Source organism: Haliotis rubra, unplaced genomic scaffold (assembly GCF_003918875.1).
Source record: "Haliotis rubra isolate DU_JTF1 unplaced genomic scaffold, ASM391887v1 Scf1115, whole genome shotgun sequence".
In the NCBI taxonomy this organism is placed as follows: domain Eukaryota; kingdom Metazoa; phylum Mollusca; class Gastropoda; order Lepetellida; family Haliotidae; genus Haliotis; species Haliotis rubra.
Window position 1 is genome coordinate 28,251 of NW_025765021.1, and position 25,069 is coordinate 53,319.

At 41.7% G+C, this 25,069-nt stretch overlaps 1 protein-coding gene across 1 annotated transcript; it reads left to right on the forward strand.

The window, feature by feature from the left end:
• The first annotated feature begins 7,884 nt into the window (after positions 1–7,884).
• LOC124289008 lies at positions 7,885–13,522 on the forward strand. The gene has a single exon (XM_046725610.1). It carries the CDS (start codon positions 8,457–8,459, stop codon positions 10,218–10,220), a length of 1,764 nt encoding a protein of 587 aa, XP_046581566.1. The 5' UTR covers positions 7,885–8,456; the 3' UTR covers positions 10,221–13,522.
• The last annotated feature ends 11,547 nt before the right edge of the window (positions 13,523–25,069 follow it).

A 25,069-nucleotide genomic window follows, 5' to 3' on the forward strand; every position in this document is an offset into this window, starting at 1 on the left:
ATTATATAGCAAGGGATCTAACATCTAGTTCGTTATCTTCATGTTACATTCACTGGCGTTATCCAACAATAATTTCGTCCACGGCATCAGAAATCAGCTACACGTTTATTCCCACGCTGGGCATCGAACCCGGTCATTAGGCGTGACGGGTTAACACTATCATAGTATGTTTACAAGGTTGTCCCTGATCACGTGAAATGTTCTGCTGTAACCATTCGAGATTATGACGTAGTGACATATTAGCTCACATTCGGTCTATCCGATTTGGTTCGTTCTACCCAGCGTTGATTACAGTTAAGCCACAAGAAGTGTCTTCCACTTCTCGCTTTCCCATATTGCAATTTCCTTTCATCAGCCCTTGATTTATAAGTCAAGGGTGTGAAGATCAACTGAACCCAGTTTACGACTATAGCTGGTATTTTGCGAAATCCCTTGTTTACGAAAACATAAGAAAATATCTTCGTCCTAACGTGAATGGTTGATGATATTCTCGGAAACGCCTTTGTGTTATACATAATGCCCTTACTGGCCAGTTGGACGCGTAGCATAGTCATTATTCACATTTAGTCGAATATTATGACCATTATTCGCCATTTAGTCGAATATTATGGCCATTATTCGCCATTTAGCCATATACCATGATACATTGTTCGTCATTTGGCGATCCATTATTCTTATGGGGAAAGTGTGTTTCGAAAGTAATTGGAAATCGATTAAAGAAAGATATTGATTGTTGGACCATTGATCAGCTGGATTATGGATATGGGTAGTACTGGTCATTGGTTCTCTGACTGAAAACAACAAATAACAAAATATACCCAACCATCATACGAGAATTCTTTGAACCCTGACATGGATAATATTCTAGCACTGTTTATAATTTTCATTCACACGCTCCAAAAAAACCCCCCAATGAACCCGCAACCATGGCAACTAAGAGATAATTCAAAGCCAGTTATTCCACAAAACGAGGTGTACTTGTAAGTGACATTTTTTATATTTTTCTGCATTTTTTAATTGGTACTCTGCATATTTCTAGTGTTGCACACGAACAGCAAGGTATATAGTTATAATTGTTGAGGCTGTTTTAAAAGGCTGTTCACGGCACTCGTGGTACCGCAAAATCTTGATGCAGCTGATCATTTATCTGGACAAAATCCTTGTATTTTTGTAAAGAGATACCTATGTTAAGAGTTACACTTTTTCTCACATCCCAGTGCAGATCAGTTTGTTTTCCGATATCAAAAGAATGCTTAAACGAAAAGGGTTCAGAGAGTATGTGATATGGGCTTCACACAACGTACCCAGGTGGGGAATCGAACCCAGGTCTCAGGCGTGACGGGTGAACACTTTAACAACTGACCTACCACAGTGCCCCCAAAATATTAAGTTTTGTTTGTTTTCATAAACGTATTGACCTCAAACACTGTATCTTGAGCGTTAAACCAACGACAGAGCGCATGGTATTCTTAGCAGGCTTATCAGAAATGGTAGCTAAGCGTTTTAGTCACCACAAAAGCCACAAAAAAATACACCCCAAAAACAACGCTTAAAAGGTGACCTTATTTGTCAAGTTCGCTTCAGTTGAGTAACAAAATAGAAAAAGGTGACCTTCCATTGTCGATTGAGTTCCTAACAAAAGTGTTACTTATATGTGTATATAAATACACCGATGTTATATATGCAGCCTAGGTAAGACAACGGTAACACAATTCATGTAGCCTGGTGGTTAAAGTGTTCGCTCCTCACGCCGAAGGCCCGGGTTCGATTCCCCACACGGGTACAATTTGTGAAACCAATTTCACAATGTCCCTCGCTGTGATATTGATGGAATATTGCTAAAAACGGCGTAAAACCATGCTCAGTCAGTCATTAATATTATGCACAACTCTCACATATGAGACTGTTGGATGTGGTACTATACTACCATTGCCACCTGTCATCTATACTCTGACCAGAATCAACCACACATACACGGCAATTGTTGGTGTAATGTATTGCAATTGAAATGTACCCGCATGTGCACTGAATGTTGAATGGGCCCACATATCGGAGAGATCTGATCAGGTGATTGAGATAAACCAACGAGATCGATAATGTCAGTAAAAAGTGATAAATGTACTTTAGGGTCATTAGGTCTGTTTGGTGAACAGTCAGTGAGTGTGGTAGGTTTATCGGTGCTCTGCGGAGTATTTCAGTGAAACATCGTGGATCAGGTAAATGAGGGTTGAAACCCCGACATGATGCAGTTCTCGGACGCTTACCATTTTGGTGATATCCACGAACATGAAGTACGGCGCTGTCAAGCCTAGAAACCCCTTTATGGCAAACCAACAATCCATGGTTTGTGAGTGAATTTAGTTTTACGCCGCATTCAGCAATATTCAAGCTATATATATGGCGGCGGTCGGTAAATAGTCGAGTCTGGACCGGACAATCCAGTCATCAACAACATGAGCATCGATCCACGCAACTGGCATACAATGACATGTATCAACCAAGTCAGCGAGCCTGACCACCAAATCGCCTCTTACGACAAGTATGGGTTACTGAAGACCAATTCTAGCCCGGATCTTCATTTCGTCTATGGTTTGTGACGTAACCAAGGGACGAACTTGCGGCGATTCAGACAACGGGCCACCATTGCCTCAAAGCATTCACGAACACTGTACGGTTTGTTTGTCATTCGCTAATATTCCATCTCTGAGTCAACGACATAATGGAACTTGAACCAGAAAATACACTGACTGGTATCGTGAGCAACGATCCACGCCGATTAACCAAGTAACCGATTCTGGCCCTTAAAGATGCCTCTTGCTCCCAGCATAGGTTGAAGTGGACCTATTCTAACACCCATGGCGTGTTGACCAACCAAAGTTCATTATCGGATCGAATCCGACTGTTTGATCCCACAACCTACGTTAAACAGGTTTTCGTTGACTGTTGCGTAAAGATCGTAATATTGCTACTTAGCTCTGGGCGAGGCAAGCGGCTCAACACCAGCAGGGACAAGTTACAATACGCAGATCCTGTCACGGCTGGATCATGCAACCCTTAACAAATTGTACGCTAATTCAGTATGGAATTGTACTGAACAACAGCCAATCCATTCATGGGACCATACAAGGACCTTCTCTAACTGCCAATTAAGGATGATACCTTTGAAGATCCGGGCTAGAATTGGTCTTCAGTAGCCCATGCTTGTCTTAAGTGGCGACTAACGGGATCGAGTGGTCAGGCTCGCTGACTTGGTTGACACATGTCATTGTATCCCAATTGCGTGGATCGATGCTCATGCTGTTGATCACTGGAATGTCCGGTCCAGACTCGATTATTTCCAGACCGCCTCCATATAGCTGGAATAATGCTTTGCGCGGCGTAAAACAACAACAACCAACCAACCAACCAAAATGATGACCATATAGGTGAAACCATCCTCGAGTATCAAGTGCATTTTGTCATCTTTCTTCAGTTAAAAGCCCCTTGACAGTTACATTCCTCAGCGATTCTTAGTGAGTCCGATTAAAATCACACTGGACCGCCTAGAACAACTGCTGGGAGATCGGAAGGTCGTTGTTTGAAGCCCTGGGTGCCGTTGTACAAAACAACCTTAGCGCTAAGACTACCTTAAGTCTATGTTAAGGTATGGGAGTTACGGTCACCTTAGCGCTAAGACTACCTCAAGTCTATGTTAAGGTATGGGAGTTACGGTCACCTTAGCGCTTAGACTACCTCAAGTCTATGTTAAGGTATGGGAGTTACGGTCACCTTAGCGCTAAGATCGCTTTGTACAACGGCACCCTGATGTGTGACGTCATACCAATTCGAATCAGCGAGGACCCTTACTCCAATGCCCCACTCAATGGTAACATAGCAGTCGATCTGTCAAGGACTGCACCAATACATGAGTGGGGAGTGATTGTCTGTACCGTATTGAGATTCTCTTGGATAAACCAGCCTTGCTTGAAATATCAAAGCTACTGTATGACCCACCATACTGACAATTCTGACCTCAGAATTCCCCCCAGCAAAGATGTCTTTGTGTTTTGTTTATTTGGCTTTTTACGCCACACTCAGTATTATTCCAGTAACGTAGAAATATACGAGCGACCCAGTGAGTGATATCAATAAAGTCATGCCAACCCGATCCAGTTTGTCCTTTTATGACCAGCATAGGTTATCCTAACATGGGAAACCGGACAGTGTTTCAGCAAAGTCAAGATCCACGTTCAAGATAATGTGGAGGAAGGCTTAAGCTTGTTTCTCTATGATCATAATAGAATCTTACTTTCCCCCCATACTTTTGATTTCATGTAACGGCTCGCAAATTGGATTTATTTGAGTGCTTTATTTATTATAGTGTAAATTGAAATTGGTTATGAGAAAATGAAACTAATAACTTAGGAATGTTATAACCCCAGTAGCTAAACAACCATCAAACTACCTCACATTAAACACTGGCTATCTCATCCAAATCCCATTATTTACAGGCTTTCCTTAGTTCATATCTCTGGTTCATGTAAACGTCAGTTTTAATAAAACTCGCATTTGGAATTAGGGCTAATAGACTCGGAAGTGACGAGGAGGGATGGGTAACCTTAGTAGACTTTATGCTGTACAAACGTGAAAGTGGGTAATGACTATCTATTGCTAAATTGGGGGGCGGTGGGGCAGCCTAGTGGTTAAGGCGTTGGCTCGTCACGCCGAAGACCAGGGTTCGATTCCCCACATGGGTACAATGTGTGAAGCCCATTTCTGGTGTCCCCCGCCGTGATATTGCTGGAATATTGCTAAAAGCGGAGTAAAACTAAACTCACTCACTCACTATTGCTAAATTGGCCTTTATTTGAGGGCCGGGTTTAATTTACAAAAGTTCCCACCAGACCTGACTGTTACTGAGGAATTAAGATAGCGGACGTGATTGAGTGAGTATTGTGATATGCCGCTGTCAACAACAGTCTAAGCCATAACATGACTGGCGACACCTGAAGCAGGCTTGGCACATTGTACCCGTGAAGAAAATGGAACTCAGACCATAGGCGTGTCGAACCAACACTCTTACTTCTACACCCCACCTATCCTGTAGACCGTCTCCGTGGTGTAGTGGTTAGAGCGTCCGCCCGGAGAGCGGAAGGTCGCGGGGTCGATCCCCGACCGCGTCATACCAAAAGACGTTAAAATATGGTACTTGTTGGTCCCTGCCTGGCGCTCGGCATTAATGGGTACAACAAGGACTGGTCGGCTCGGAGTCAGTATAATGTGTCTGAGTGGGGTATTCATGCTTCACTGCGGCATGGTATCTCAGTGGGCTAGCACTATAAAACCAGCTTCAGTCTGGGCTAGTACAAGCAGCCGCACATACACATACACATGCATGCACGTCGTCATATGAGCGAAATATTCTCAAGCACGACGTTAAACCCAATTTCTCCTCACCTCACCTATCCTGTAACATATAGACCCGTTAAGATCCGAGTTAGAATTGGTCTTCAGCAACCCATGATTGTCGTAAGGGGCGAATAACAGGATCGTGTGGTCAGGCTCGCTAACTTGGTTGACTCGTGTCATCGTATCCCATTTGTATAGAAGGATGCTCATGATGTTGATCACTGGATTGTCTGGTCCAGACTCGATTATTTACAGACCGCCGATATATAGCTGGAGTGCGGCGTAAAACAACAAACCAACTCCTCCTTATCGCATTACATTGGTTGTGGCGATATTTCCCTACTCCACTAAATTAGTTTTTGGCAATGACATTACTTGTATTTCTATCTTGTCAACACGAACTCCTAGTGTTTGCAATATGAGTACCTGTTTCTTTCGCAAGTCAGTAAACAACAGCAGGAAACAATAAGTTTAATGTGCGGTGGTCCAACGACGTCAATCACGTGACTGTATTGTCGCCGACATTTGTAAACAAGCTGAGTATCAACCTCAAGATTTATTGTTTGGGTCGTTTTTACATGTTGATGATTCATTGAAATAGGTAACACAAACTTATACCATTTTGTACATTTAAGTGTTCCAAGCAACATTCATGGTGAGGTGAGGTAAAATGGGGTTAAACGTCGCACTTATGAATATTTCGGTCATATGACGACGTGTGTATGTGTGGCTGCTTGTACTAGTCCAGACTTAAGCTGGTTTTATAGTGCTAGCTCACTGAGATACCATGCCGCAGTTACTGACTGAGTTTGGTTTTACGCCGCTTTAAGCAATATTCCAGCAACATCACGGCGGGGGACACCAGAAATGGGCTTCACAAATTGTACCCACGTGGAGATTCGAACCCGGGTCTTCGGCGTGACGAGCCAACGCTTTAACCACTAGGCTACCCCACCGCCCCCATGCCGCAGTTAAGCATGAATACCCCACTCAGACACATTATACTGCCTCCGAGCCGACAAGTCGTTGTTGTACCCATTAATGCTGAGCGTCAGGCAGGGAACAACAAATACAATATTTTAACGTCTTTTTGGTATGACGCGCCCGGGGATCGAATCCGCGACCTTCCCCTCTCCGGGCGGAGGCGGTCCAATATTCATGCCACAGCAAGTTGGTGTCACTTATAATGAGTGATCAATGCGTCAATAATAATGATGCTATTAGTTTTAAACTTTCCACGCTAGTTTTAATTCTAATTGTGATATTCTAGTTGTTTTACTGTCCTTCGTCGACAGGTTTTTATATTATGCATGTATTCCACTTCAAAATCAAATATGTTCTCGTCACGATATGGCTGCAATATTGCCGATGTGACGTTAAATAATAACTCACTCACTCACTCAGTAATAATGATAACAACGCCAACAAGAATAATAACAATGAAAATACAACATAAAAAAGAAGAACATATACTCCTCACTCATGGTAATACATTCCTACAACTACTTGTATTTACAGAACATTATCATGTTCTAATTGTAATTCATGTGGATACAGGGTTGGAATACGTCTCGAGCAGATTGTGGTGGATTTCAGAGGTGACTTAACGGTTGGCAGACTCTGTCAGTTAGTTGAAGGCATGGGCCGTTGGTTGCTCATAATATCCTTCACTGGATTTGTTGGATTTATACTTGATTATCATTACGTTGTTGTAAAGCGGAAATATTGTTAAGTGAGACATAAACAAAACACACATACACGCACACACACACGCGCGCAAACACACGTACACGCACGCACAAACACACATACACACGCATCAAATATCGCTGCAAAAAATATAACATACAAAGTCTTTAGCATAAAATTAATTTAAATTTAACATCAATATTTAGAATTGTTAATGTCGGCAATAACACGGCCCACATGACACGTAATGCATATATACACTGCTGTAACCCTTATCATATTTCCATATGCATAATACACACCCTATCACTTTAGATATGTAAACACTTCGGCTCAAGAATGTCAAATCCCCTGCCTCAATGTATCGTCATGGGGAATCTGGATGGTCAATGGATGGTCAACACATGATATATTCACATGCAGAAAAGAAATTATGTTCCATAGAAGTGTCCGTAACGAAAATCCCCAGCTCAATACAAAACAGCGTCTATGAAACAATTTGTCAATACAATAAAATCAATCACAACCTTCGCCACCAGTCTATATCACCGTCTTATTTGTTGATAATCTGATGGGAACTGCCCTCTAAATATCTGTGGGACTTTAATAATGTCCGTCTAGTATTTCGATTCCAATAAACGCCAGCAGCCTATCGACTCTTGCCGGGAATAAAACAGGATTACCTGCAGGAGATTATATGGGAATTAGTGTTGCACAAAGCCATAGTATTACTAAGTATAAACCACGGTAGGACGAGCGTCTCACAGGCTATTCTGCTCCAGTGAGTACATGGGTCGTATGTTGGCGACTAAAGTGCTCATTGTTTAGTCAGTTGCTACGGCCTTCAGTCACCCACCTGGAGTGGTCTGTGGTGACACACTATACCCACGGGCTGGAACAGCCGAGCAAATACTACTAAGGGTACGTTTTGATTTGAGAACTTTGAATTAGCGTTAAATGGGTAGCTTCCCGAGAGATTTTAAACCAGTGACAGATACTTGATCGTCTTTTGTGACCCCACGGCGGTAGTGAGGGGGCTGTGGGTGCGTCCTTACCCTCGCTAGGTAACGATGGAGGGGGACATAGACTGCCGTGCCGTGGACGTGAGGATATCTCCTGTGAAGGCCCTTACACTGAGACGAGTTATGCATGTATCTTGTGAGTGAGGGTAACTATGAAGGACAATTGAAGATAGGACAGATGTATCATGGTTCCGAACCGTACACCGTCCTCATTGACTGAGATATATATTATGTGTGGTGCCGCAGAGGAGGGACAGTTTAACAACGAGGGTGGATGATAAGCGTGTGTTATCCTGCTGGACCACGAGGCAATACGGAGGTCAGAGATGTCCGGCTTAAGGAAATGCGTAAAAGGTAATGAATGTATGTTTCAGCATGGCTGAACCTCGTCTTAGCGGATCACGAACCACGGAGGTGGTGTCCCATTCTTCAAACTTCGCAAACGGTGTCAAAGGCAAAAACATGGCTGCATCTGAAGTAGAGAAGCCACTTCCGGTGGTAGAACTAAAACCGTTTACTACACAGGTATGGAGAAGAGAAAAGAGTCTACCCGAGTTCTATGACAAGCCCCTAAGTGCAGGAGGAGAAAATAATATTGAACGACGGATCCTGTTTGAAAATGGGCTTGGGGAAGAGCTCGCCAAGAGTGAAAATAACGCTGCGCTTGTTGCTAAGTATTTATTCGGCGGAGAGAGGGGTTTCTCAAGTGAATCAAGACTGTCGGATTTAAATGTCCCGAGATATAAAATCAAACTGCACCCAAGTATAGATTTCAGCTACAACTGTCGTCCCCAAAGACTGAACGCTCTCATTCCGGAATTCATACCTCGTGTTGAAAGGACAAAGACCACGCTCCAGGACGCCACAAGTGATGACAATCCCAACAGACAATACAGCCTTGCCAAGCAGGCAGTGACGGACGTTATGACAGCAAGACACCAGGATATGAAAATACACGGAGGTAAAGTACAACGGACACCCGGTGTCCAGCGTACTCAGCTCACATACCTCAACCCTATAGACGAATACAGCCAGCCAGGACAGTGGAAGCGAACTGGCAAACGGCTTCCTGAGAAACATTACCGGGCACCTCATACAGGTAAAGGGTCAGTTGTTGATGGGCATGAGTCAAGAAACAGTCAGAGCAAATCATCGGTGGTCAGCAGTGATGTATCATCCGTGTCCAGTACTGGTAGTCGTGCTCTAGTACGTTCTCCGATGAAGCCGATTAATCATAGATTGAGTCAACCATTCAGTATGAAGCAAAGCGTTAGTGTGGATATAGGGGGCATCCAGACTAAGAACGCTCTACAGATCCTAAGTGAAAATGGACCTCCAACGAAACTTGAAAAACAACTAACATTTGAGATGGAGGTCAATATGGAGATGTGTCGCCGCCATCTGGATTTTATATCTTCCGAAGGGCCATATTTTCCACAATCTAACATCCCTAATATGTTTCATGATCTCAACCGACCTTTAACTCTGACTAAAGGGGAGGAGATGTTGAGGAAGGGTCGAGACCTTAACAAGCGGAAAAAGCAAAGTTGGAGACAGTCACGTGGCAGGAAAGTCCTTCCTGTGGCCTTTGACCGAAACTTACGTCAAGTCGAGGCTGTTCAAATTGATTCGGGGATACAGAGCCCAAGGACGGGTGTACTAGAATCTGCTTTTCATAATGGATTATTCGACAGGGTGGATGAATCTTCAACCAAATACATGGCATATGCAAACAACAGCTTTCCTTTCTCAAGAGGGAGTCCTTTGAAAGCGATCTCTTCAAAGGGAGATAACTCGCCTACAACGGATGCCGGAAACAGTTTACCACGTAATATGGAAAGTGACATGCGATTGGAGGAAGTGAAGGATTCTAATCAGAACAGTTCCAGGAACTCTTCTTATACATCCGGGATTAGTCCTAGTTTTGACACGTACATAACCGAACCGAGCCCAAATATTGGTAGTCGCGTGATGTCGTTAGATTCACGGGTACTTTCAAACAGAACAATGGAAGTACAAGGGGCGCATTTTACAAAAGCGCATTTCAAACCATGCACCAACGTCAAGTTGAAAGATGGCGGCAGAGAATCTGACATCGACACTCTCCGAGCTGTCACGTGATCACTGGTCCGTATTGAACAGTTCTGTTTTGTTTTAATTTATCAAGCAATGTGTGATATAATGTACATATGTTTGTCTTACCACAGAAAATGGATAAATAATCGTTTTGCTGTGACGTTGTGCTACTGTATAGATGAAATGAGTGCACCAGTACCGAAACCACATTAGCACACCTGACCCGAGTGAGTGTAGAAGCTTGTCCTGTCTGATATTCCAGTTGTAGACGTTGCAATGTAAACCAGTGTTTCATATCACTGTGTGAGACATATATTGATAATCATTTTATACACAGTTTCCTACTTTAAATCGTATTTATGACATTCAATTCTCAATATGACAATATTTATCTTGCTGTTTTGATTGTCAAATCATGTTAAACGAGGCAACACTTCTTTTTCATAGACAGATAAAATGTTGGAACGGGTATTTGCCGAGATAGGAGTTTGATGTAATATATGTAATAATGATTAATAATATTTGTACTTTTGTGTTTAAACAATCTGAAAATGTGCATACCTAACCTTGCATCTGAACATTAACAGGGATAATAATTCTAATGGCGACTGTCTGACCATAGTGGACAGCACAGTGACAAGTGTAAATGGTATTAAAGGTGAAAAAAGGTTCTCCAACTGAGCACATACCCTGAGAAAGAATCATTATGGCCACTATGGTAATTGATAGTCAAACATAAGGGCTGACTTTTACTCAGGTATCTTCCTCTCAACGTAGACATCTGTTCAGGGCAGAGGTAGTGTAGCCTGGAGTCAAGAAGAGTATTCAATATTACAATATCATTGTCAGTGTTCCCGCTGAACCTTCAGTGTCGTTGACAATACAACTGCCTCCATAGTAGCTGAAATACGTATAATCTCTGGGGCTGTTTACGAGTCAGGTAAATCGATATGTCAGTGTTATAACAGAAGACGTCCATGAATACCTGCACCTCTGTTTACCTGGGATTTAGAGTGTCTGTCCTTGTAGGCCAATCATTCTGATGTTGTTATGTTGATAAAAACAGCACACAGGGCGATTCATTAAAATGGTTGATTTATGGTTCTGGGCCGAATATTACACTAAGCAATGGTAAGAAAGTACTATTATTATTCCTTTGCCAGGCCTTTTATCTATGATTTATTATAAGAAAAAATGAAAAAAGACAATCTAAAGAGACCAATCCTTAACAGGTAACCATCCAAAATATGTTTGGCCAGATATTCTTTATATGTACAAGTGGTCTCTGGGCACTGCAAAGCCCTTCACAGAGAAACCTAAAAGCTTCTATGACTGAAATAGATATATCCAAATGTTACTGTAAGTATGCAACAGAAACAAATCGTTATAAAACATGTTATTCTTTCATACAACTATAGTTAATATGTCATGTCAGAACCATAGAACTTGGTTTTCCTATATTTGAGTAGCATATATTTCAGACTCTACCCAAAAGGGCGTTATCTTATATGTTTTTGCACTTAATTGTCCAGCTTCAAATTTGTGAATTTAAATCCGGTTTTGTGAACAATAGTGTCCTTTTTCATAATTCAAATGGCAATTGTTGACTTTGCATACATCGACCACATTATATTGTTCAATGCCGTTCGGAATCTCAGGTTGTTCCTGGAAAGATGTACATATACTGATGGAAACAAATAACGGAACATACATCGGTGTAGGCCTTTTTGTGCCCCTGATTGATTGATCTTATCCTTTTTTCTTTTCCTATTTACACGAATGACGTCATTCATCTGTTATTTTTTTCTGTGTTCTCTTATCGATTTCATCAGTATACACATAAATACTTATGACTAATTTAATCAGTACTAAAATGTTCAAGGATGTCTATATTTCTCCCTTTAAATATAACACAATTGAGAATTATATCATTCGTGCGCCAATCTCATGTCGAAAGCATGAGACATGTCTGTTAAATAGGCCTAATTATTTACAATCACCCAGTGATACTTATTCACCAGGGATGAAAAATACTCTCTTTAAACTGACTAATTACAACTGAACTACATGAAATATCAAATCCGTTTCACAGCTTATTACACCCACTGACCCAATCCCCTTAAGCTCCAGTACATTGCTAATACCATAATAATAGGGAATTATGTAACCGATACAGTGCATGGAGTTTATGCCCAATTCAGGTGTCATGGCGGAGGATAAAACCAATTGAGCAAGAAATATACTGTGGGTTTTGCACCACGCTGAAGTGATCCGCCACACAGATTTAGGCAGCTGATATCTGGTTACGTCCATGTGTGCATGTCATTGTGCGTGGAGACCGACATATCACCAAGGAATCTGTACGGTTCAGTGGAGACGATAGACGGTCTCTATGGAATGCTGCGTTAAAGGGCGAGTATCACACAGTTCAGGGGTACACTGAAGTATAGTCCCTGAAACAACGTTATGTATAAGGTTGAATAAAAGTAATTCTTTGAAGGAACCATTGGCTATTTAGGTATGATAACGTCTCTAAATACCTAGGGTGAAAAGATGAAGTGTGTGAACTGCTAGAGCTGAGAAGGGTAAGAGTACAGGCAGCTAGAGCTGAGAATGGGAAGAGCACAGGCTATCATAGTTAAGAATGGCAACAGCATGGGCTATTAGAGCTGAGAATGGGAAGAGCACAGGCTGCTAGAGCTGAGAGTGAAATGGAAATGTAGGAAAGAGAGGCTGTATTTTTTTAACTTTTTATAGTATTATGTTATTTCATAAAAGAATGATTAAACAAGTATACTGGACATTTAAAGTCCCAAACACAAACTGTGATACCCGTATACATGATAGGCGGATCCAGAGGGGGGTGCAGGGGTGCGCACCTCCCCTTTTGTGCTGAAAGTTTGTTAAATTACCATTGAAACTCGGGTGAAAATGAAGTGTGCACCCCTCCTTTTCTCAATAATGTGCACCCCCCCTTTCTCAAAAAGCTGTATCCGCCCCTGTACATGATCATATTATTTGTAACCACAACCAAACAGTGTATACTACCATCTTTGGCCTGGCAGTTTATTAGTGTATGTGTGGTAACAGTAAACAAAAATATTCCAATGATCAGGATATATGTACGTTTATTTGCAATTACACCTCGTTAATGCAGCTCTTGTTACTCAGAAAGCTCCACCGACTGAACATGGCCTGTTCTTCTTCCTTATCTTAATCTTCTGCTTGTTATTACTATTAATCTAAAGCACTACATCCTGATTACCTATATATATTGTGTAAACACGTGCATGATAGAGCACTTCATGTCAACTACAGCAAAGTGCCAAATAAAATATCTCGCATTCTTTCGTTGTTTTCCATTAAGAGTAACTTCCATATGCTGAACATATTCCAAACAGCATATACAAGCGCCTGCTCATGCATCTGTAGTACAATCTGCATATTTACAAAATACATAACCTGTTTTAATAGGTTTACCATGCACTTGAAAGACACATGTACACATGGCGTCACACAGCTGTATATATATTCTGTACACGGATACACACTTAGAGAACATAACTATTTACGTTCCTGCAATATTCATAGAATGAATGAATAGCACTCCCATCGTGCTTGTGTGTTAGTGAGTGTATTTTTACTCCGGTTTTAGCAATAGTCACGGCAGGGGACACCAGAAATGGGCTTCACACATTGTACCCATGTGGGGAATCGAACCCGAACGCATAAACGACTGGGCTACCCCACCGTGAACCCATATGTACACACACGTGCAAACACACCTACACACAACACATTCACACATGCGTGCGAACACTGACGAAAATCACGTTTGCAAAGAATGGATATTCACATTGGCAACCACACGACTACACACGCACGCACGCACGCACACACACACACACACACATACATACACTGGCAAACACATACGCACCAGCACACATACAGTGTGCGAAATATCCACTGACCCGCGATCGCCACAGTCACTGGCCCGACTGGCTAGTGAATTTTCACGGGGTCATTTTTTTAAAATACATAACTCTCCGACTTGTTAAGTTATGATACACTTTTAAATCATGCAAGATTATGGCCTGATAAAAATGTTCATCATATTAGCAGCTTAATGATGAAACCCGTGCCATGCCGACAATATCTTATTCTCACCTATTTCTGTAATCTTTTGCTTGGTTTCTACATTCAAATTTCGGTCTAGTGAATTATCTTGTTGGCTAGTGACTTCAGGCATAGCTAGCCCCACGGGTAGCAACATGTGGAAACTATTTCGCACACTGCACACATGTCGTACATACTTGGCTGTACCCACGTTTCCAAATACACTCACACGCAACCTCAAAACCCGTAAACGCACCTGCTCATTGCACACATTCACACGTACACATTCAATGTTAACCCACCCATCCTCCTGCTGTGACTCGGTGCTTATCTGTAATCTATATCACTCACCTGTTCTCAGGTATTTGCGTGATTGGTTATTGATCAAGTCACAGGGGGTCAGGAATTGTTTGGGTGTATCATTCAGGCATTTCATGATATCCTCGCAACAATGTTAGACGACATGCAGTCCTTCAATCATCTCCATGCGCCATACGTTCAATACTTTTCACATTCAGAAACATGTAAGTGAATGTCAACAGGGTGTTGTTGTACAAAGCGACCTCAGCGCTAAGGTGATTCTAACTCCCATACCTTAACATGGTGTACGGAACTTTGCCCCCAGGAACTTTGCCCGCAACAATTTTTACAGGGGAGGAACTTTGCCCACAGGAACTTTGCCCACAACAATTTTTACAGGGGAGGAACTTTCCCCACAGGAATTTTCCCCACAGGAACTTTGCCCACAAGGAACTTTCCCCACAGGAACTTTGCCCACAACATTTTTTACAGGGGAGGAACTTTGCCCACAGGAACTTTGCCCAGAACAATTTTTACAGGGGAGGAACTTTCCCCACAGGAACTTTGCCCACAGGAACCATGCCCACAAGGAACTTTGCCCACAGGAACTTTGCCCACAGGAACTTTGCCCACAACAATTTTTACAGTGGAGGAACTTTGCCCACAATGATAATACAACATGATATAAATGATATGATATATGATAACTACACAGAAATAGCATATAATATAGTACATTGATATTTAAAAATAAATAGCACGTCATTGATCATTCTAATACATTTAACCATTGTTTTTTCGTTGCTGATGGTTTTTTCAGTACTTCATTTTTTTAGTTCAGTCTAATAGTGGCACCAACAGACTTCAGAAATTCTTCCATTGTTTTTTCGTTGTTGATGTAGTCAATTAAGGTGGATGAGTATAAAGGTAAGTGTTTATTGTAATTAGAAAAAGAAATACCAACAAGCAGAGAAGCCTAGGTGAACTGCAATTAATGGTTAATCTCTTTTATAAACAACACATCCTGAGCAGGGTATTAAGGTGGGTGAGTATTAACATTTATATTGTGGGCAAAGTTCCTCCCCTGTAAAAATGTTGTGGGCAAAGTTCATGTGGGCAAAGTTCCTGGATTCCCTTAACATAGACTTACGACTGGCGTAGCGCTAAGGTTGCTTTGTACAATAGCACCCAGGACACCAGTAGACATCTAATCCTTATGAAACCAACCAGTGCTTTCGCTGAAATCATCGTGAAATCATTCACATGTAAGGCATACTTTAAGGATGACAACGTATTATTTCTTTGAGAGGCATTTTAGAAGTTGAGAAGATGAAGTTCTATACATAGTCAACTTCTTTATTGCAATGAGTGCGACGTTTCGGTGTAGGTACTAACACCGTTATCAAGCAAGAGTTAGTACCTACACCGAAAAGTCGCACTCATTGCAATAAAGAGGTTGACTATCCAAAGAACTTGGTTTTCCTTCAACGTGTTTGTTATGTTGATGCGACGTTTCGGTATAGATTGTTAAACCGTTGTCAAGCAAGAGTGACGTTCTATAGGATAACGTTATATATATCAAATAGAGATTAACAACAACAACATGTTGGTATGCGTGAGAAGAGTTAACAACAACAACAACAGCGGATACTGGACATGACACATAATTCAACAGCTTCAACTCAAAGAAACCCTCATTACAACGCTAAACCCACACAGAATACCAATACAAAACAACCAAACAAATATTGACAAACTCTTCAGTAACACTTATCACAGGGGTACACAAAGTCCGCAGTCTAGACTACCAGTTGTCCGACTTCCTTTTTTGTGGAAGTCGCGGTAGCTGAGTGGGTTAGGCGGCTGACTTTGTGTGCTGGCGATTAGGTGCCCGACTGAGTGTGTGAGTTCGAATCCCGGATGGGGCTCAACTAAAAAGTACTAGAATTTGTACTTTACTAAGAAAGTGTATCCCAAATATAACATATGTTGTATTCAGTATATGTGTTGAATGCTTTATGTATGTGAAAACACTGACTGACGTGCTTCATTGACTTTAAGGGTTAAATTGCCCAGTAAACCGTCACCGTGTGAACGAGAACACAGGTCTTTGTACAGATCGATCTCTCAGGTATTTGGTGTCGCTGACGTAATGTCCTCAAGACCAGTACTATGGTCTCGCTTGATTAAACCCTTGGTGGTATTACACGTTTATGTGTGAACAGTGCAGGCCATGTTTCAATGCTTAATGGTGAGTGTGTGAGTATAGTTTTACGCCGCACTCAGCAATATTCCAGCTATATGGCGGCGGTCTGTAAATAATCGAGTCTCAGACAATCCACTGATCAACAGCATGAGCATCGATCTACGCAACTGGTATATGATGACATGTGTCAAGCAAGTCAGCGAGCCTGACCACCCGATCCCGTTAGTCGCCTCTTACGACAAGGATGGGTTACTGAAGATCAATTCTAACCCGGAGTTTCACAGGTATTCAGTGATAAAGACCTGCGGAACAATTATTGAATTCTAAATTAATTTATTTGTTCTTCATCCATTTATTCAGGTTCTGTAATTTCTTATATCGATATATGTTTAATTCAACTTTATTTATGAATAAACTGAACGTTTTGTTATCTTTATTTTAATCGTATATGAAATACACAATGCCATTTTAGAAAGTGGTCAAATGTTACATATGTTAGTGCAATCCCAAATATAACATATCTTTAATCGTATACTTTTTATCATCCGTCCATTTCAGTCATTTGTATTGTTTTAAAACGTTCATGAGCATATGACCTATTATCAGATGGGCTTTCAGATGAAATAGATCGTTGATTAAAAACTGTCTTTTGAAAACTGTATCACTGTCCTCTGACGTCAGCAATGACGTCACGACTAGTTACATATGTAAGGATACCATGTATATGACAAATCCGTCCATGTTATAATCACTGGTGACCAGTGTAACTTTCGGGTCAAACTTGTTGAAAGAAGCAGCTATTAATGAGATGTCGAGGTAAGGCTCTGTGACGTGTCTGATTGAGTGTCACCGTGTCCCGGCCATGTGGGACCTTTGATCTATCAACCACTGGTTTTACTGTCCCTAACCTGATTTAGTATAAGCAACTGAAATATACTTGGAATTTATTTGACTACGACCTAAGACAACACACAAACATGATAATGGATTGATGTTTTTAACAGTTCAAAGTCGACTTATTTTGGTACTGATCGATTCCTTTTGACGTACGACTCTATTGAGGGGAGACTTGAGTAGGCAAGTAGCTGGAATTTGCCTCTTTGGTTTGATCATGCCGGTGTGGGTTTGATCATGCTGGTATGGGTTTGATCATGCTGGTATGGGTTTGATCATGCTGGTATGGGTTTGATTATGCTGGTGTGGGTATGATCATGCTGTTGTTGGTTTAATTATGTTGGTATGAGTTTGATCATGCCGGTATGGGTTTGATTATGGTGGTATGGGTTTGATCATGCTGATATGGGTTTGATCATGCTGGTGCAGGATTGATCATGCCGGTGTGGGTTTGATCATGCTGGTATGGGTTTGATCATGCTGGTATGGGTTTGATCATGCTGGTATGGGTTTGTTCATGCTGGTGTGGGTTTGATCATGCTGGTATGGGTTTGATTATGCTGGTATGAGTTTGACCATGCTGGTAAGGGTTTGATTATGCTGGTATGAGTTTGATCATGCTGATATGGGTTTGATCATACTGGTGCAGGATTGATCATGCCGGTGTGGGTTTGATCATGCTGGTGTGGGTTTGATCATGCTGGTATGGGTTTGATCATGCTGGTATGGGTTTGATCATGCTGGTATGGGTTTGATCATGCTGGTGTGGGTTTGATTATGCAGGTATGGGTTTGACCATGCCGGTGTGGGTTTAATTATGTTGGTATGGGTTTGATCATGCTGATGTGGGTTTGATTATCCTGGTATGAGTTTGATCATGCTGGTATGGGTTTGTTCATGCTGGTATGGGTTTGTTCATGCTGGTATGGATTTGATCATGCCGGTGTGGGTTTGATCATGCTGTATGGGTTTGATCATGTTGGTATGAGTTTGATCATGCTGATGTGGGTTTGATTATCCTGGTATGAGTTTGATCATGCTGGTATGGGTTTGATTATGCTGGTATGAGTTTGATCATGCTGGTATGAGTTTGATCATGCTGGTATGAATTTGATCATGCTGGTATGGGTTTGATCATGCTGGTGCAGGATTGATCATGCCGGTGTGGGTTTGATCATGCTGGTATGGGTTTGATCATGCTGGTAGGGGTTGGATCATGTTGGTATGGGTTTGATCATACTGTTGTTGGTTTAATTATGTTGGTATGAGTTTGATCATGCCGGTATGGGTTTGATTATGCTGGTATGAGTTTGATCATGCTGATATGGGTTTGATCATGTTGGTGTGGGTTTGATTATGATGGTGTGGGTTTGATTATGCTGGTATGAGTTTGATCATGCCGGTATGGGTTTGATCATGCCGGTATGGGTTTGATCATGTTGGTATGGATTTGATCATGCTGATGTGGGTTTGATTATCCTGGTATGAGTTTGATCATGCTGGTATGGGTTTGATTATGCTGGTATGAGTTTGATCATGCTGGTATGGGTTTGATCATGCTGGTATGAGTTTGATCATGCTGGTATGGATTTGATCATGCTGGTATGGGTTTGATCATGCTGGTATGGATTTGATCATGCCGGTGTGGGTTTGATCATGCTGTTTGGGTTTGATCATGTTGGTATGGATTTGATCATGCTGGTATGGGTTTGACCATGCTGGTATGGGTTTGATCATGTTGGTGCAGGATTGATCATGCTGGTATGGGTTTGATCATGCTGGTATGGGTTTGGTTATGCTGGTATGGGTTTGATCATGCTGGTATGGGTTTGACCATGCTGGTATGGGTTTGACCATGTTGGTATGGGTTTGATTATGCTGAATGGGTTTGATCATGCTGGTATGGGTTTGATTATGTTGGTATGGGTTTGACCATGCTGGTATGGGTTTGACCATGCTGATATGGGTTTGACCATGCTGGTGCAGGATTGATCATACTGGTGCAGGATTGATCATGCTGGTATGGGTTTGATCACGGTGTGGGTTGGATCATGCTGGTGCAGGATTGATCATGCCGGTGTGGGTTTGATTACGCTCGTATGAGTTTTGATCATGCTGGTGCAGGATTGATCATTCCGGTGTGGGTTTGATTACGCTGGTATGAGTTTTGATCATGCTGGTATTGGTTCGATCATGCCGGTATTGGTTTGATTATGCTGGTATGAGTTTGATCATGCTGGTATGGGCATGATTATGCTGGTATGAGTTTGATCATGCCGGTGTGGGTTTGATTATGCTGGTATGGCGCGGTGGGGGCGCGGTGGGCGAACTGGCTAAAGCGCCAGGCTAGTGATCCAGCGAGGTTGAGGTGACGGGATCGAGCCCACCTGTGACCGGGTGTAAAAACCTTGGAGTCAACTTTGTGTGCAGACTCTCTCAGTGTTGTCACAACCCCTAGTGTACAGTACACAACCCTGTGCACTTAAAAGAACCCTGGAATCCGTTGGTATATGACCCGATGGTGGCCACATGAATACGTGCAAACACCCAGTTGTGGGTACAGCAACGTGCAGTAAACTTGGACAAAGTACTGTGACTATGTGTCCCAGTCCACCCAGCTGTGAATGGGTACCTCGTAAGGATGGGAATGCCACAATAACTCGGTGCGCCTAGTGGCTGCAAGAGTTGTATGCTCCCCGGGGAGTTGAGATTGACAATACGATGTGCCGGTTGAGATTGACATCCAGTGAACGAGGGGAAAAAAACAAAGCGCCTTTGAAAGCTGAGCTGGATATCGGCGCTATACAAAGCGCCTTATGTATGCAGTATGAGTATGATGTATGTATGATATCGTATGCGCTATACAAATGTATGTATGTATGTATGTATGTATGTATGTATGTATGTATGTATGTATGTATGTATGTATGTATGTATGTATGTATGTATGTATGTATGTATGTATGTATGTATGTATGTATGTATGTATGTATGTATGTATGTATGTATGTATGTATGTATGTATGTATGTATGTATGTATGTATGTATGTATGTATGTATGTATGTATGTATGTATGTATGAGTTTGATCATGCTGGTATGGGTTTGATCATGCTGGCCAATCCTTCGCCTGATTTCATTAAATACATCGCAATCTAACCTTTTTTATAATCGGTAACAATATATTTGAGTATGATCTCTGCTTAGGGAACGATTGGCCATAGCATAACGTTATTCAATTGTTGGCCTGCATTACTTTCTGGTTCAGCACTGTTGGACAAGGAGCCATACTTTAGGGTCGACGTCAATGTATTCTTGCGTTAGGTCAAATCACATTATCTATCGGCCTAAACACAGCCGCAGTAGTGTCTTCGTGAGTTAAAGCTGCGACAAGTCTACCAGCATAATAACTACCTGAACTGATACCCCTAATTGCCAAGATGTCACACGTGATAATGATGAAGTACTTTATCGTGTCAATGAGTCCCGTCATGTGCACTGCACGTGCTAATCAGACATATTCATCCGCGAGGGGTTATTTGACGTTTGGCAGATAAGCGGCACGATAGGATCGCATGTTCACAAGCACACGCCGAACTGTATCACAGGGGTGTTGAATTTTAACCGGCGGGTTATGACGTGGTCGAGCTAGGAACAAACACCCGGTGCATGCTTCACCGATTCCACCACCTACAGTGGCCAACGCGGAGGGACATACATCCAAGTAGTGATTAGGTCTCGAGCAGAAACGATTACTCCGCTTTGAAGTAAGACGGTAACATGGGCAGTTAAGGTCTTCGTGAAGACTGCCTGCGTCACTGCAGTCACCTAATTGGATCTGGATTAAATGTTCAATGCTTATGCTTGTCGGCGTGCTATGGAAATGATCCTAGTTTGAAACCATAGTCATCGCCAACAAAGGTCGTGGTATGAGAGTGTGCCGTTTTGAGTCTTCAAAGGTATCAAGACACTTGCTACACTTAATCCGTTTATACGTACCGGCTGTGTGTGTTGTGGAAAGACGTCACATTGTATTGCAAGAGTATTAAGGTGATACCAGCTCCTACTTATATTCACGCATGGTATACAAACCATGTGATTTCTTAAGCCAGAAAACCTTAACCGTATATGGTATACGGATTTGTACATACACGATACACTTGATTGTTTGCATTTGGTATTATTCTTTATTAAAATTATGAAAGGACAATGTAATATTAACAAGTGTCACATAAACACTATTTTCAGAGGCATTTCGAAGTTGGGGCACTTGCTTGATAACGGTGTTAGATGTAATAAAGAAGTTCTTCATCCATATATACTCATGCCAATAATGGTTGTCACTCCCCACCCCCACCCCCACACACCACCTATCTCCACACCTACACCACCTCTCCAATTAACAAAATTGAAGGGGGTGATAACCATTATTGGCATGAGTATATTATTATCCTTCCTTAATCCGTATAAAACCAGATAGGTGAGATCTCGATTATAACCCGAATTAAATCCAAGGAGACAATTAAACTATAAACACAACCTTCTACTAAGACTGGCCTTGGGGAAACTGGTCGTATGATACCATTGTATACATGGTGCACAAAGCAAGTGACTAAACACTAGCATATGACAAAATATTGCTGCTGTCTAGTGCTTCCACTTGGATAGCACTGAGGTTACACTTGGGTGTAATAAACATTTGTCATCTAAAAGTACAGGTTGTCAGTGTTGCTGTGACTGACGGTGTTTGTGTGAGTAAGAGTCTTGAGCATGGGTAAGAATGTGCTCTGTGTTAGTGGAAGTATGAATTTGGGTGTGAGTGTGAAGCACAGTTAGTTTGAGTGATCGCGTTAATATGGGTGAGAATGACCTGTTAGTGGAAGTGTAAACCTCACAATATCAATAATATGACAGCGGTACATGTTCTAAACTGACATACAATAGAAAGTACATACCTGGTGTTTTGGGATTATTTGAAAAGTGTTGTGATTTTGACTGGCGACTTCGCAACTGGGCACTATGTCTGTGGTGTTACGGCAACATGTTAGGAGAGTCTGTGACTTATATATCACTGTAAAAACTCTTTTCAAAACATTTACGTCGCTTTTGGGAAAGTAATCCAAAAGCACCGGGTGCGTACTTTCTTTTATACGTCAGTTTAAATACCAAGAATATTGCTTTTGAGGGAGTATAATTCTCAGCTAAAATGGAGTAAAAACACAGGGGTTGGACCTGTCATCATCACATAGTTCGAAAAATGTCAAACTTTGATTCGGAACCCCAAACTGGAGAGGTGAAAACCCCATGTACTAATAGTACCCGGACCGCATCCGTTGTGTAGTGGTTAGAGCGTCCGCCCGGAGAGAGGAAGGTCGCGGGTTCGATCCCCGATCGCGTCATACCAAAAGACGTTAAAAAATATGGTACTTGTTGGTCCCTGCCTGGCGCTCGGCATTAATGGGTACAACAAGGACTGGTCGGCTCGGAGTCAGTATAATGTGTCTGAGTGGAATATTCATGCTTCACTGCGGCATGGTATCTCAGTGGACTACACATACACACGCATGCACGTCGTCATATGAGCGAAATATTCTCAAGCACGACGTTAAACCCAATTTCACCTCACTAATAGTACCCAGAGCATAGTAATCAGTAGCCACATTGCCCAGAAGCTGAATCAGAGGAAGACCATGAGCCGGAGGCCGATGTTGTTTGAAGCAACAGTAAAATACCTTTGTCCAAGGTTACCGTTAAATCTTCCGGAGAAAAGAGTTGCCTCCCTTCGTAAACTTTTAAAAAATGATATTGAGTGCTTCATAATATCACAAAATATTTTCAACGTTTGTGATTGATGGTGGGCAAAGAATTACCCTCCCACTCGATGTGTTAATATTAGCATCCAATCTCTCACTTCGGCCGTACACCTCACAGCATGCATGATCAGAGGACACATCCATCAGAGTTGCACTTTCTAATGAGAGAATTTAGCACTGAGGCTTCAAACTCACCTGCAGCATATTGCATTTCTTCGTCTGAAAAAGAACAAAAAACGGGCCATAATGAAGGCATCGTTGAATAGTGTATACACCATGTCGTTTTTGAGCACCATGACATCTACTATCATAAGGTGTACTGTTTGGGTAGTGTAGGTTTTCTTTTTGAGGTGATAACGAAATTATGAAAGAATCATTTCAGAAAACTGACATCTGATTGGCTCAAGAGTGCATGCATAATTCATCGTTTTACTAGTGGACAAGAATTTGCTTAGGGTTCACCTAATTCGATCTACTACATGGCGGGATTGTCAGATCTTCAAGTAGAGAGGTATTACCTTGGACTAACAGATCAGATCTAAAGGACACTGGATCTTGTGCATTTCACATTTGGGAAGTTACGACGATATGATGCCAAGTATATTTGACCCGCAAAGTTCCGGTATTACCTTGGACTAACAGATCAGATCTAAATGACACTGGATCTTGTGCATTTCACATTTGGGAAGTTACGACGATATGATGCCAAGTATATTTGACCCGCAAAGTTCCGGTATTACCTTGGACTAACAGATCAGATCTAAATGACACTGGATCTTGTGCATTTCACATTTGGGAAGTTACGACGATATGATGCCAAGTATATTTGACCCGCAAAATTCCGGTATTACCTTGGACTAACAGATCAGATCTAAATGACACTGGATCTTGTGCATTTCACATTTGGGAAGTTACGACGATATGATGCCAAGTATATTTGACCCGCAAAGTTCCGGTATTACCTTGGACTAACAGATCAGATCTAAATGACACTGGATCTTGTGCATTTCACATTTGGGAAGTTACGACGATATGATGCCAAGTATATTTGACCCGCAAAGTTCCGGGTAAGAATTGGTCTTCAGCAACCCATGCTTGTCGTAACAGGCGAATAACACAACACCTCGGTGGTCAGGCTCGCTGACTTGGTTGATACATGTCATCGTATCCCATTTGCGTGGATCGATGCTCATGATCTCATTGATCTCTGAATTGTCTGGTCCAGACTCGATTATTAACATACTGCAGACAGATAGCTGGGGTATTGCTGAGTGCGGCGTTAAAAAACTAACCAACCAAACAACAAAGTATATTGTAACATGTATATTGTAACATGTATATTGTAACATGTATATTGTAACATGTATATTGTAACATGTATATAGTAACATGTATAGTAACATGTATATTGTAACATGTATATTGTAACATGTATATTGTAACATGTATAGTGTAACATGTATAGTGTAACATGTATAGTAACATGTATATTGTAACATGTATATTGTAACATGTATATTGTAACATGTATATTGTAACATGTATATTGTAACATGTATAGT